Source organism: Macaca nemestrina, chromosome 19 (assembly GCF_043159975.1).
Source record: "Macaca nemestrina isolate mMacNem1 chromosome 19, mMacNem.hap1, whole genome shotgun sequence".
NCBI classification, from domain to species: Eukaryota; Metazoa; Chordata; class Mammalia; order Primates; family Cercopithecidae; genus Macaca; species Macaca nemestrina.
Window position 1 is genome coordinate 23908784 of NC_092143.1, and position 14367 is coordinate 23923150.

Genomic DNA, 14367 nt, shown 5'->3' on the forward strand with positions numbered 1-14367 from the left:
ATTCTCATCCCGTCAAAATCCAAATTCCTTAGCTAGTCATTATCTGACCTCGGCCTTCCCTCCAATTTCATCTCCCCAGCTAAATCCAAAGACAAATAATTTGCCACCTAGCCTAATATTTAAAAGAGAACACTGGCGTTAGCCTGCCTTGACTTGAAATCACAGAACCTACTTCACAGGGATTAAATGAGCTAGTACACGTATAAAGAGCTTATCTCTTGCCTGGTACATCATGTGGTAAATATTAGCTATTCTTCTTATTCACCCTCTCAACCCAAGAATTTGCACCTGGTGGTCCCCTTGCCTGGAATATTATCTCTCACCATCCATCTAACCCTTGCTTCTCTTTCAAGATTCAATCCAGGAGTCAGATTCCTAGTAAGTTTAAGCTGCCCCACCCTTCCATCTCGTTAGTCTCCTCCGCTTCCTATTCAAATTATTGTTAGCGTCAGTCACTAGACCGTGAACTTCCTAAAGGAGGAGTAGTGTCTTCATCTTTTTGGTCAAAACCTAAAGACAGGTGCACGATACTTTCTGAATGATTGCACAGAAAGCGCCCCATATGTAATGAAGTCTGTTAATAAATATTCCTAAACCTTATTTTGTCTTCTGTGTAGACCTGCCCCGAATACAATACAGCAGTATCTTCAAAGTACTTCCAGTGGGTGCCTTGGACAGCAGCTAAGAACCCCGGCGTAAAACGAGTTTCCTCTCCACTGTTACAACTCAGACACCTCCTCGGTGAAAGTCTCAGATCTGGGACACGCGGAGGACTATGCGAAGTTTTAAGTCTCAGTCTGCGCCTGCGCACGTGACCTCCACACGTCTGCCTCTGCGCCTGCGCCGCTCAAGGTAGCGCGCGGCTACTCAGTGGAGGGTGGGACTACGCTTCGCGTTTTGGGATTGGGCGGTGAAGGCCAAAGCGGACGGCGCGGAAATGGCGTCACGCCGGCGGCCCTACCGCGCGGTGGCTGCTGGGTGCCGCAAGGCTTCCCTTCCTTCTCCTCTCCCCTCCCCCATCCCTCCCCGCCCCCTGGGCCGCTCCGCTCCCTGGCGTGACTCGGCACTGAGAGTCCCGGGAGAAGACGCCGCGGTCGCCGCCTCTTCTGTCCAGGCCTCGGCCTTCCTGAGCGTCTCTGCTTCCTCTCCCAGATCGTCTTCTCCTTCAATTTTGAAGCCAGTGGCGTCGCGGCCACCCTGCCGGGCTCTCTGTGAGGATGGTGGGGGTGAAGCCCGTCGGGAGCGACCCGGATTTCCAGCCAGAGCTGAGCGGCGCGGGCTCCAGACTCGCCGTGGTCAAGTTCACCATGAGAGGGTGAGGCCAGGCCCGAGCCCTGTGGGTCCCCGTCTGTCCTTTCTTGCTTTCCTTTCACTCTTTGTTGGTCCTGGTTTCCTAGCCGTCTGCTGCCCCGGAATGTCCGGCAGTGGCCGCAGCCCCAGGAGCTGCCGGAATTAGGCCTCATTTCTCGCGTGTGAACCCCCATTTATGCACAGGGTGTCCTAGACAGGCTCGGAGGCCTGACTGCCCGGCTTCTGCAGCTCAGTAGATTCCTCACCTGCTCCTTTTCAATCCTCTTACAAACTCTGCACTTGGGGTGGCCCGCCCCTATTCCTTTCAGCCTGTGGGAGTCTCCGCAGCCACCCTTGCCTGAGCCTGACTCCTTCTTTCTGCGGAGCCAGCTGTCATTTGCATCTCCAGAGCTCCAAAAGCTTAATTTACCGAACACTTTGCTTCTCTTCACCACCTACATCTCTAAAGCCTTTGAAGATTCAGATGGGGCGATCCAACTAATATGCGTAGCTCTTAGTCCTAAATTTCTGCTAATGCATTTTGAACTAAGTTAACGTTGGGTTAGGGTGCTTTTTAAATTAGTTAAAATTTTTTCTTCCTCGTTCGGCCACTAAGCTGTAGCTTAGGCTTCCCTATGTATGCGATTGCAACTGGTCACACATGATAGTACATGTGTAATATATTTCAGGTGGCCAGTTGGCCAGGTGTCTTAGTTTGACCAGGCTGTGTTTTTTCACTAAGAGGACAGAGATCTTGAAAAATGTTAACTGTCTTTGGTAAATATTGACAAAATTATAGGTCGCAGAACAGGTGGACCTTTTATAGTGGATGTGTGTGTAATAACGTTCCTATGTAAGAATGACGTGTTGGAACTCAGCGTTGAGAACCAAGATTTCAGCGTGTGTGTGTGTGTTTCACAGATCTCTCCTTGTGCATGTTGATAGTATTTAGTTAGAAGTATTAGAGGTCTCCGCTTTATTTTCCTTGACCCCTTGGCATTATTTATACATCTAACTTGGATCAGTCTACTACTGGTATCACTGTTTATGTAACACACTTTCCTGTCCAAATAACTATATAAGCACAAAATTCCATTTTGAATTTCAGAGCAAAAATACAAAAGTTTCTTGTACATGGTTTACTAAATGTTGAGTATGTAAATGGTGACGTTAGGATTACATCGTTTTAGGGAATGGATGCAGATACATATGAAAACAAGACTTGTTTTTGGACCAGTCTCTTACACTGAATTGAAAAAGGATAGTACCTTACATTTCATATGGTGGACTAGAGTACCCATATGATATACGGAATTTTGCTTTTAATAAATTTAAAAGGATAAGTGATGTCATATATATTAAAATACCTAAAAGGAATGTTAGAATTCTATAAATGTGTCTTCTCATTTTAGCAATTTTGTAACGTCTGTATTCTTAATAATAGGGGAATACCTGTAGTACATTAAGTATCTAGGCCACAGTGGAAAAAGGAAGATATGATTTCAATAAGGAACCTCACCTCACTTTTAGTTCACTTTTCTAATTCTGACCAGTCGAAGCTTTTATACTTTTATTCCTCAGTGATATATTGTTTTTCCCACTTACTATAGCAGTGGGAGAGATAATAGAATAATAAAGATTGATTGAAGTGAGAAAAGTGGGGAAACATTGCTGCGAAGGAAGGTTTTTTCTATCAATGTGGTGTCATTTAAGCATAAGCATAACTGCAGAAATTGATTGGTAAAGATCTATTACTTTTGAAAAGGTATTTTAGTGGAATTAAAATTATTTTTCTTTGTGAAAACTGAGGGAAAATTAATGTTTGAATTGGAGTAAGTTTAAAAGCATATTTATATTACGTTTACAAATTTGGTAAGAGTATTGTATTTACCTTTAATATTCCTCGAACTTATTGGCCATTAATACATCCTGTCTAAATTCATTGTCAATAGGACCCCAGATTTATGTATATGAGGGATCAGTATTAGAAAGAACTGTATTCAGTAAAATCTTGTATGAAACCTCTTAGGTCAAAGTTAATATGTCCCAGTTTAGACTGAGGGCATAGTTTCTCCAGCATCTATTTCATTTCCTTTCCAGTCCTCTTTTAAACCTTTTTTCTTTTTTTTCTTTTTTTAACTTCTATGCTTTATCCACTCTCAGTCTAAATTTTACTAAAATGATACATAGATTGTTTTCCTGTGTAAGAATCTTTAGTGCCTTATGATAAAATATATATAACATAAAATTGACCATTTAGCCATTTGTAAGAGTATAACTCATTGGCATTAAGGACAATCAGCCCTCTGTCCATGGATCGAACCAAATGGGGATAGAAAATACTAGGGAAAAAAATTACATTTGTGCTGATCTTGTACATACTTTTTTTCTTGTCATTATTTTCTAAATACAGTATAAAAACTATTTACATAGCATTTACATTAGGTATTATAAGTAACCTGGAGATGATTTAAAGTATATGGAAGAATGGACGTAGGTTATGTGCAGATACTATGCCATTTTCTATCAGGCCATTGAGCATCTGTGATTTAGTGTCTTGCTGGAGGTCCTGAAACTAATCCCCTGGATACCCAGACTTGACTATACATTCACAATGTTGTGCCACCATCACCACTATTTCCTAGAACTTTAGACAGAAATTCTACATCCATTAAAGGGTAACTCCCCATCCTTACTTCTCCAAAGGGACAAAACTGTACCCATTAAGCAGTAATTTGCCTCTCCCTATGTACCTCCTTGGTAACTTCTATTCTGCTTTCTGTCTCTATGAATTTGTTGATTTGGGGCACCTAATATAAATGAAATCATAACATTTGTCCTTTTGTTTTTTGACTTCACGTAGCATAGTGTTTTCAGGGTTCATCCATGTCTTAGTATGTCTCAGAATTTCATTCTTCTTTATAACTGCATGACATAATCCATTTATGTATATGGCAAATTTTGTTTACCCATTCATTTTTTGGTGGACATTCCAGTTGTGTCTTCCTTTGGCTGTTGTGGATAATGCTGCTATGGGACATTACTATACATGGATCTCTGCTTGCTTGCCTGCTTGCTTTTCTTTTTTCTCATTTGTTAGAGACAGGGTCTTGCTCTGTTGCCCAGACTGGAGTGCAGTTTTGAGATGATGACTCACTGCAGCATTGAATTCCTGGCCTTGAGCAATCCTCCCGCATCAGCCTCTCAAGTAAATGGGACTACAGACACATGCCACCATGCCCGCTAGTTTATTTTTTGTTTTAGAGACTAGGTCTCACTTTGTTGCCCAGGCTGGTCTTAATCCTGGCTCCAAGCGACCCTCCCACTTCAGCGTCCCAAAGTGCTGGTGTTACAGGTGTGAGTCACTGCACCAGGCCTTCTGTGCTCATTTTTGAATTGAGTGGTTTGTTTCTGGGTTGAGTTGCAGGAGTTCTTTGTATATTCTGGATGTTAATATTTAATTTGCAAATACTTTGTCACATTCTGTGGGTTCTCTTTTTCTTGATGGTATCCTTTGATGCATGAGTTTTAAATTTTGATGAAGTACAATTTATCTATCCTTTTGTTGCCTGTGCTTTTGGTGTCATATTCAAGAAATCATTGCAAGATTCAAAGTCATGAAGCTGTCTCCCTGTCTTTTCATCTAAGAGTTTTATAGTTTCAGCTCTTAAGTTTAGGTCCTTGATCCATTTTGAGTTAATTTTGGTATATGTCATAAAGTTAGGGTCCAGTTCATTTTTTGGCATATGGATATCCAATTTTTCCAACACCGTTTATCAAAACCACTGTCTTTTCCTCATTGAATGGTTAGCACCCTTTTCCCAGAGTATTTTTTAAGGATTAAAACAGTCAATGCTTACGTATTCCTTAGTCTGTGTAAGGAACTTGTTTAAGCTCTTATATTGACTCATTTGTTCCTCAGAATAACCCTAACAATTGTCCCTGTTTTACAGTTGAGGACATTGAGTCACAGAGAAGTTAAATAACTTGTTTGAGGTCCCATTAATAAATGCATTGTTTGAATTATAAAGTGCTGTTCTTGATCTTTCCAGCCTAAGGAGAAAAGAAATGCACGTTCATCTCTGTGTATCCGCACAGAGCCTGACAATTTTTGATATGCCTTTCCTTGAATAATTTACACCTCTGCCTGCAATTCAGTTCACTCTCTGATACTCTTTTTGGTAACATTTTTAAACAGGTGTCTCCAAATTGTTACTTATGCCCAGATACATTTTAGTGGTTGTAAGTAGTACCAGTTTTGTTGTTACTAAACAGTTGAAAGAATATACATTGTGTCATCTGTCTTCCCAGTCTCCCCACCCCCACCCCATTAAACAGTGTGAATGTTTTTTTGTTTTTTTGTGTTTTTTTGAGATGGAGTCTTGCTCTGTCGTCCAGGCTGGAGTGCAGTGGCACGATCTCAGCCCACTGCAACCTCCGCCTCCCAGGTTAAAGCAATTCTCCTGCCTCCGCCTCCTGAGGAGCTGGGATTACAGGTGCGCACCACCACACCCGGCTGATTTTTGTCTTTTTAGTAGAGATAGGGTTTCACCATGTTGGTCAGGCTGGTCTCAAACTCCTGACCTCGTGATCTGCCCGCCTCGACCTCTCAAAGTGCTAGGATTATATGGTACTTCTAGTTCTGGATCCTTGAGGAATCGCCATACTGTTTTCCATAATGGTTGAACTAGTTTACAATCTCACCAACAGTGTAAAAGTGTTCCTATTTCTCCACATCCTCTCCAGCACCTGTTGTTTCCTGACTTTTTAATGATCGCCATTCTAACTGGCGTGAGATGGTATCTCATTGTGGTTTTGATTTGCATTTCTCTGATGGCCAGTGGTGATGAGCATTTTTTCATGTGTCTGTTGGCTGTATGAATGTCTTCTTTTGAGAAATGTCTGTTCATATCCTTTGCTCACTTTTTGATGGGGTTGTTTGTTCTTTTCTTGTAAATTTGTTTGAGTTCTTTGTAGGTTCTGGATATTAGCCCTTCGTCAGATGAGTAGATTGCAAAAATTTTCTCCCATTCTGTAGGTTGCCTGTTCACTCTGATGGTAGTTTCTTTTGCTGTACAGAAGCTCTTTAGTTTAATGAGATCCCATTTGTCAATGTTGGCTTTTGTTGCCGTTGCTTTTGGTGTTTTAGACATGAAGTCTTTGCCCATGCCTATGTCCTGAATGGTATTACCTAGGTTTTCTTCTAGGGTTTTTATGGTATTAGGTCTAACATTTAAGTCTCTAATCCATCTTGAATTAATTTTTGTATAAGGAGTAAGGAAAGGATCCAGTTTCAGCTTTCTACTTATGGCTAGCCAATTTTCCCAGCACCATTTATTAAATAGGGAATCGTTTCCCCATTTCTTGTTTTTCTCAGGTTTATCAAAGATCAGATAATTGTAGATGTGTGGTATTATTTCTGAGGACTCTGTTCTGTTCCATTGGTCTATATCTCTGTTTTGGTACCAGTACCATGCTGTTTTGGTTACTGTAGCCTTGTAATATAGTTTGAAGTCAGGTAGCGTGATGCCTCCAGCTTTGCTCTTTTGACTTAAGTACCATATGACCCAGCCATCCCATTACTGGGTATATACCCAAAGGATTATAAATCATGCTGCTATAAAGACACATGCACACGTATGTTTATTGCGGCACTAGTCACAATAGCAAAGACTTGGAATCAACCCAAATGTCCATCAGTGACAGACTGGATTAAGAAAATGTGACACATATACACCATGGAATACTATGCAGCCATAAAAAAGGATGAGTTTGTGTCCTTTGTAGGGACATGGATGCAGCTGGAAACCATCATTCTCAGCAAACTATTGCAAGAACAGAAAACCACATGTTCTCACTCATAGGTGGGAACTGAACAATGAGATCACTTGGACTCGGGAAGGGGAACATCACACACCGGGGCCTATCATAGGGAGGGGGGGAGGGGGGAGGGATTGCATTGGGAGTTATACCTGATGTAAATGACGAGTTGATGGGTGCTGACGAGTTGATGGGTGCAGCACAGCAACATGGCACAAGTATACATATGTAACAAACCTGCATGTTATGCACATGTACCCTCAAACTTAAAGTATAATAATAATAATAATTTTTAAAAAGTGCTAGTATTACAGGCGTGAGCCACCACGCCCAGCCAGTGATTTTTATCTTGAATTGATGAATATATCAGTTTTGTAGATAATGTTTACCATGCACTGCATTTTTTTTTTTTTTTTTTTTGAGACAGTCTTTCTCTGTTGCTGCAGTGATATGATCATGGCTCACTTGCAGCCTCGACCTCCTGGGCTCAAGCAGTCCTCCCAACTCAGCCGCAGCAGTAGCCGGAACTACAGACATGCACCACTGTGCCTGGCTAATTTTTAAATTTTTTGTAGAGATGAGGTTTTGTCACGTTGCCCAGGCTGGAGATACATTGAATTTTCTTAAAGCAGATCTGCCTTTGTAGTTGGTTAGGGTTTGTTACAATCTAAGAAGGATGTCAGTGTATGTTAGGATGTTGAATTCTAATAGTTACGATAGCTTGACCAAATAATTAAATATATATTAAACATATGTTAATTACATACCACAGAATTACTGATGACCGAAGGTAGTTTATTGAAGTGCAGAGTTAGCAGGTCCAGTAGTCCGTAGGAACCAGGCAGAAAACGTTAGCAAGTGAAGTAAGTAGCTGTAAGACGAGGGCATATCGAAGCCGTGGAGAACAGAGTTGCTTTAAAATGTTAACTTTTTATTAAAGTGCAAGTATACAAAAACATGCAAGAAATAGATCATTACCAGCACCCCAGACTCCCCGCACCGTCTCAGGCTTCTTTCCTACTATTCTTGAATTCTAACACTACAGATCAGTTTTGCCCGTATTTGAACTTTATAGAAATAGAATCATACAGTTACGTAGTTTGGCTACCTTTCAAGAGTTTAATCTTGGCAATTGATTTGGAAGTAACAACGAAAGGCACTGTTTAGGACACTGTTTTGGACTTTTTAGCATAGCAGTTAAGAGTTGGGTTCTGGGATCTAATTCTAGCTTCGTAATTTGTTGTTCTTGGGAGTCATAAAGCTTAAATGAGGTGACATGAGTTTGTGAATACATAACATATAGTAACTGCCCAATGAATGCTAGCTGTTTTATGTAATTAATAATACCAGTTGTGATTAAGCCTGCCCATTAGTAAATATAGCACATGTATAAATTGCTTAAAGTTTTACCCTGCAGGAAAAAAGAAAAAGAAAAAAAGAAAACCTTTAACTGTGGCTTTAGAAAGCATATTTTTATTATCTACTTACCAGTTGTGTGTGTTGATACAAGTTGTTGCTCAAGATAAGACACTGGCTACTGTAGCAAATAGGGAAGGACATCTGGTTCATGAAATGGAATTTATATTATATTATGACTGTAGAAAAAAGTGTATTTAAAAGAAGCTAATGTTCTTTCAAAGAAAGCTGGTCTTGGATTGTATTTAGGAATTGCCTAAATACAATTTTAGTGATGGCCCTGCCGCCAGCTAGTATGTTTGGTGTTGGGCAGGTCATCTTCTGATCTTCAGTTCTTACTTATTGGTTAATTATATTAGGTTATGTCTGTTTTAAAGTTTTAGTTCTGTGGGTTTCTTTTTTCTTTTTTTTTTTTTTTGAGACAGAGTTTCACTCTTATTGCCTAGGCTAGAGTTCAGTGGCTCAGTCTCGTCTCACTGTAACCTCTGCCTCCCAGGTTCAAATGATTCTCCTGCCTCAGCCTCCCAAGTGGCTGAGATTACAGGCATGCGTTACTAGGCCCAGCTAATTTTGTATTTTTAGTAGAGATGGGGTTTCACCATGTTGGTCAGGCTGGTCTTGAACTCCTGACCTCAGGTGATCCAACAGCCTTGGTCTCCCCACAATGCTGGGATTACAGGCATGAGCCACTGCGCCTGGCTAGGTTTATTTCTTTATACATTGTAGAAAGCAGCTTACTGTATTCTTTTTCTCAAACAGCATAACTCAGAATCCTTCTAACATATACATTTTATATATTGGATTAAGCAGATAAGTTTTCAAAGAGAAAGTTTAGAGTAGAAAAATAACTTTTTTTTTCTTCATTTTAAACGTCTGGACTAGGTGATCTCTTGAACCTTTTGCAACAAAATAAGAAATCCTAGATTGTGCAGAGGGCTGCTAGTCAGATTAAGGTGTGTGCAAGAGAAAAAGGTGTAATTCTGAAATTCAGGCATACTGGGTGCATAATATTTTAGAGCTGGGAAAAGTTCTTGGAGAGTCCTTTTATCTTATACAGAGAAATCAGGTGACTTGTTCATGATCTCAGCTAATGGAAATTTGTTTACTCTCAACTGCTCATGTTGAGGAGACAAACATCTTAGGTAAAATGATCAATTGGCTGGGCACAGTGGCTCACGCTTGTAATCCCAGTACTTTGGGGTGCTGAGGTGGGAGAATCACTTGAGTCTAGGAGTTCAAGATCAGCCTGGGCAACATAGACAGACCTTGTGTCTACAAAACATCAAAAATTAGCAGGGTATGGTGGCACATGCGTGTAGTCTCAGCTGCTTGGGAGGCTGAGGTGGAAGGATCACTTGAGCCTGAGGGATTGAGGCTGCAGTGAGCCGTGGTTATGCCACTGCACTCAACCTGGGTGACAGAGTGAAACCCTTAAAACAAACCAAAAAAAAGACAAAAGAAAATGATCGATTTATTTGAATGATTGTTTTGTGAAATTGTGCTGCTGTATTTGTGCCTTTGTATATATTTATGCTTTTCTGCTGATGTATTTTGATTTTTGACTAAAGTTCCAGCCTATGATGGCTAACTAAAATTAAAGAATCTAGAAAAAGTCTTAAAACAGTTTTTTGCACAGTAACCATAACTTTAATAGTCTGTTCAACTGCAAGATGTATGTCTGTAACACCAGTTAACTCATCAATAATTGATGAATAGAGAGATGTCAGTGTAATATGGAAGTTGTATTGGTTCCTATGTGATTTATTCCTAGGTAGTGAAAAATAGACATAGAAATAAAACCTTCATCTGGAAGCAGAAAGCTTTCAGCCACACAGGCAAATTCCCTTGTTTATTTTAAGAAACTTAATGAAGTTAAATAAGAGTGCCTACACCTAGCGCTTGTTCCCCAGAAGGGTTTATTTTCAGTGTTGCATTTTCTCTTGTTCTTTCCTTAATGGCAGCCCCACTGGCCCAGAGCTCCACTTCAGTCTGATTTGTCACAACACCTGTAAGCATCATTTCCAGTTGATTTTGTTCATTTCAAATGTTCCCCAGGGTAGCTTCCAGCTCTGAGCCACATGCTGGGATGTCCATCTTTTTCCTGAATCCTAGTTACTGTCTTTTTTTTTTTTTTCTCCCGAGATGGAGTCTCTCTCTGTTGCCCAGGCTGGCGTGCACGATCTTGGTGACCTTGGCTCAACTACAACCTTCCGGGTTCAAGTGATTCTCCTGCCTCAGCCTCCCGAATAGCTGGGACTACAGGTGCCCGCTACCACACCCGGCTAATTTTTGTAGTTTTAGTCGAGACGGGGTTTCACCATGTTGGCCAGGCTGGTCTTGAACTCCCAACCCAAAGTGATCCGCCTGCCTTGGCCTCCCAAAGTGCTGAGATTACAGGCATGAGCCGTCATCGCGCCCAGTCTAGTTACTGTCTTTCTTAGTGATCTTGTTACAAAATTGCATGGGTTTCAAGTAGTTTGCCACAAACTTATTTTTCCCATAAATTCTCTTTTTGGTGTGTGTTTTTGCAGGAGGGTGGTTTTCATGAATGGATATATTGTACTATAGCATGGATACCTCTGTAATTTGTGATGCCTGTGTAAATGCAGTTACAACTAAATTCTTTATTCTCAACTCATTTAATATTTTAAAATGAAAATGCCTGTTCATCACAGAAAAGCAAAGGATGCAGAATTATGGATACTGACTGTTCATTGTGCCTGTCTCTGTCTTTTTAATATGCATTTACATATATAAATAGGTTTGAAATGTGATCCTAGAGAATGTTTTATAATGAGAATTTCTTGCCCCCCAAACACTACAAAGTATCAGGCTGGGGTGCAGTGGTGTGATCTTGGCTCACTGCAACCTCCACTTCCCCAGGTGCAAGTGATTATCCTGCCTCAGCCTTCTGAGTAGCTGGAATTACAGGCATGTGCCACCATGCCTCGCTTATTTTTGTATTTTTAGTAGAGATGGGGTTGCACCACGTTGGCCAGGCTGATCTCTAACTGCTGGACTCAAGTGATCCGCCCATCTTGGCTTCCCAAAGTGCTGGGATTATAGTTGTGAGCTGGCCCCTGTCATAACTTTTTAAACTAGTTTTCCATTGATTGCCGTTTAAATTGTTTTCTAAGCTTTCACTATTACAAGCATGTTACATTGAACTTCCTTATACTACATGTTATTGTGAAATAGAGTAAGTGTTGTTAAAATGGAATAGACTTTTAGAAGGGAGATTATTGGGTCTTGGCTTGTGTTCATTTAAAATAGATATGACCCAATCAGTGGCCTTTGAAACATGGTGTAGTGATTTATATTCCCATCTATAAAGTTTAAGACTAATTTTAGTTCACTGTAAATACTATTTTCTTAGATTTTTGGTGTATGGCTTCAGGATAACACAAGGTGAAATGCTGATTGAAATGTTAAGAATGTGGAATTGATCACAACTTGAGTTTTAACATTTGTTTTTATTTTGTGCTTTAGAATTTGCTTTTTCTTACATTTCTCTGTGAAAAATCCAACATTTTTCTTATTTCTACAAACTTTTATTGAGACATACATGGCACACAATTAGAAATGTATAGTTCAATTAATTTTCACGAACTGAACACACCTATTTAATCAGCTTCCAGACAAACAAAACATTGCTAACCTCCAGAAGTCTTATTCTATCAGTAACTCACTACGGTAACCATTGTCCTGATTTCTGATACCATTGATTGGTTTTGCCTGTATTTGAACTATATATAAATAGTCATATAGTATATGCTAGTAGTTGCTTTCTTTCCTCCACGTTATTTGTGAGGTTCATCCATGTTTTTGCAAGAGGTTTTACACCAGTTATTTTCATTACTGTGTAGTATTTCATTGTATAACTATAATTAGCTTACCCATTCTTTTGTTGATAAGAATTTCATTGTTTCTAATTTTTGACTCTTAGAACTGTTACTAATAATACTTTTTCAAATGCTCTAAGGTAAACATGTCTCTTAGATGCATTCCCCAGGAATGTTGATGGGTTAGTGTATTTCTAGCAGGTTGTTTTTTTCCCTCCAAAATGGTTAATACCACCTTGCACTGTCGCAGTATATAAAAGTTTAGTTGCTCTGCACTCTTGACAATACTTCATTCTTGTTGTAGCTATTTTTGTGGAGTTGGTTTTAATCTGCATTTCCCGGGTATCCCTGGTGACTATTGAAGTAGAACATCTTTCCTGATTTATAGAAAGTTTTTGACTTTATTTATTGACTGTTTGGATAATCTCATTTGTCAAGTACCTATTCAAGAGTTCATTCTTTTTCTTTTGGGGTTCCGTCTTGTCCTTGTTTTGTAGGAGTTCTTCACATATTAGAAGTGTAAGTCCTTTGTTTGATATGTTTTGCAAATACTTTTTTCTAGTCTCTTAAAGGCATTTTTGATGAATAAAAGGTTTTAATCTTCCAGTTTATCAAATATAGTCCAATCTGTCAATCCTTTTTTTTTTTTAAAGTACTTCTGTATAAGAAATCATTGCTTAGTTTGAGGTTTTGAAAGTATTTTCCTGTATTTTTTCCTAAAACCCTCATTGTTTCACCTTTTACATTTAGATCTACAACCCATCTGGAATTCGTTTTTGTGTATGGTGTGTTGAAATTCATTGCTTTTCCTGTATGAGTATATAGTTGATCTAGCAGTATTTATTGAAAAAACCATCCTTTTCCCACTGCAATGCTGCATCAAGTTTTTCAGACATCAGAGTACTGTATGTGAGATGGGTCTGTTTCTAGACTCTTCTTTAAAAAGAAAACTGATTTGATCAGTTTGCTTATTCTTGTATAAGTACTGTATTCTCTTAATAAAGGTTTATGATAGTTCTTAAGGTAATTTTTTTTTTCAGATTAGAATCTCAAAACAACTTGGGCTGTCCTTGGTATTTCTCTATAATTTTTAGAATTGAAATTTGTTAATTTCTACAAAAAAACCTGCTGAGATCTTACATCAGTTGTAAAGATCAAATTGGTATCTTGGCAATATTGAGTTTGCAAATTCATAAGCAGAGTAAATTCCTCCATTTATTTAGGTTTTCTTTAATTTCTTTCAGTGAGAACAAAGCTGGAAGACTTAACACTATTAGATATGAAGACTAAATATAACATCTAGGCTCATTAAGACAGTATAGTATTGATACAAGTATATATAAATAACTTACTCAAATAGACCAGAGAATCAGGCCTAGGGTTGTGGTTTGTACCTGTAATGTCTGCGCTTTGGGAGGCCCAAGGCAGGAGGATCACTTGAACCCAGGAATTTGAGACCAGCCTGGGCAATATAGGGAGACCCTACTTCTCAAAAAAGAAAAAAAAAAATTAGCTTGGTAGCTGTGTGTGGTGGCATGCACCTGTAGTTGCAACTACCTGGAAGGCTGAGGTGGGAGGATTACTTGAGCTTGAAAGATTGAGACAGACTGCACTGAGCCATAATCATGCCACTGTACTCTGGCCTGGGTTACGGAATGAGACCCTGTCTCCAAAAAAAAAAAAAAAAAAAAAAAAAACAGGTGCAGTGGCTCACGCCTGTAATCCTCCCATCACTTTGGGAGGCCGAGGCAGGTGGATCACCTGAGGTCAGGAGTTCAAGACCAGCCTGGCCAATCCAGTGAAACCCTGTCTCTATTAAAAATACAAAAATTAGCTGGCCGTGGTGGTGGGCACCTGTAATCCCAGCTACTGGTGAGATTGAGGCAGGAGAATCAACCTGGGAGGAGGAGGTTACAGTGAGCAGAGATCATCCTATTCCACTTCAGGCTGGGCGACAGAGTGAGACTCCATCTAAAAACAAACAAAAAACCAGATAGTC

The 14367-nt window shown here is 39.7% G+C and overlaps 1 protein-coding gene across 2 annotated transcripts in view; it reads left to right on the forward strand.

Annotated features, from left to right (window-relative positions):
* The first annotated feature begins 1014 nt into the window (after positions 1–1014).
* Positions 1015–14367, forward strand: part of LOC105477092 (thioredoxin like 1) — a 42202-nt gene continuing 28849 nt past the window's right edge. The window contains exon 1 of one of the 2 annotated variants that reach the window (XM_011733437.2): positions 1015–1315. In XM_011733437.2, the coding sequence (XP_011731739.1) occupies positions 1218–1315 (98 nt within the window). In that variant the 5' untranslated portion in view covers positions 1015–1217. The remainder of the gene's footprint in view (positions 1316–14367) is intronic. The other variant, XM_011733438.2, reaches the window with a different exon arrangement.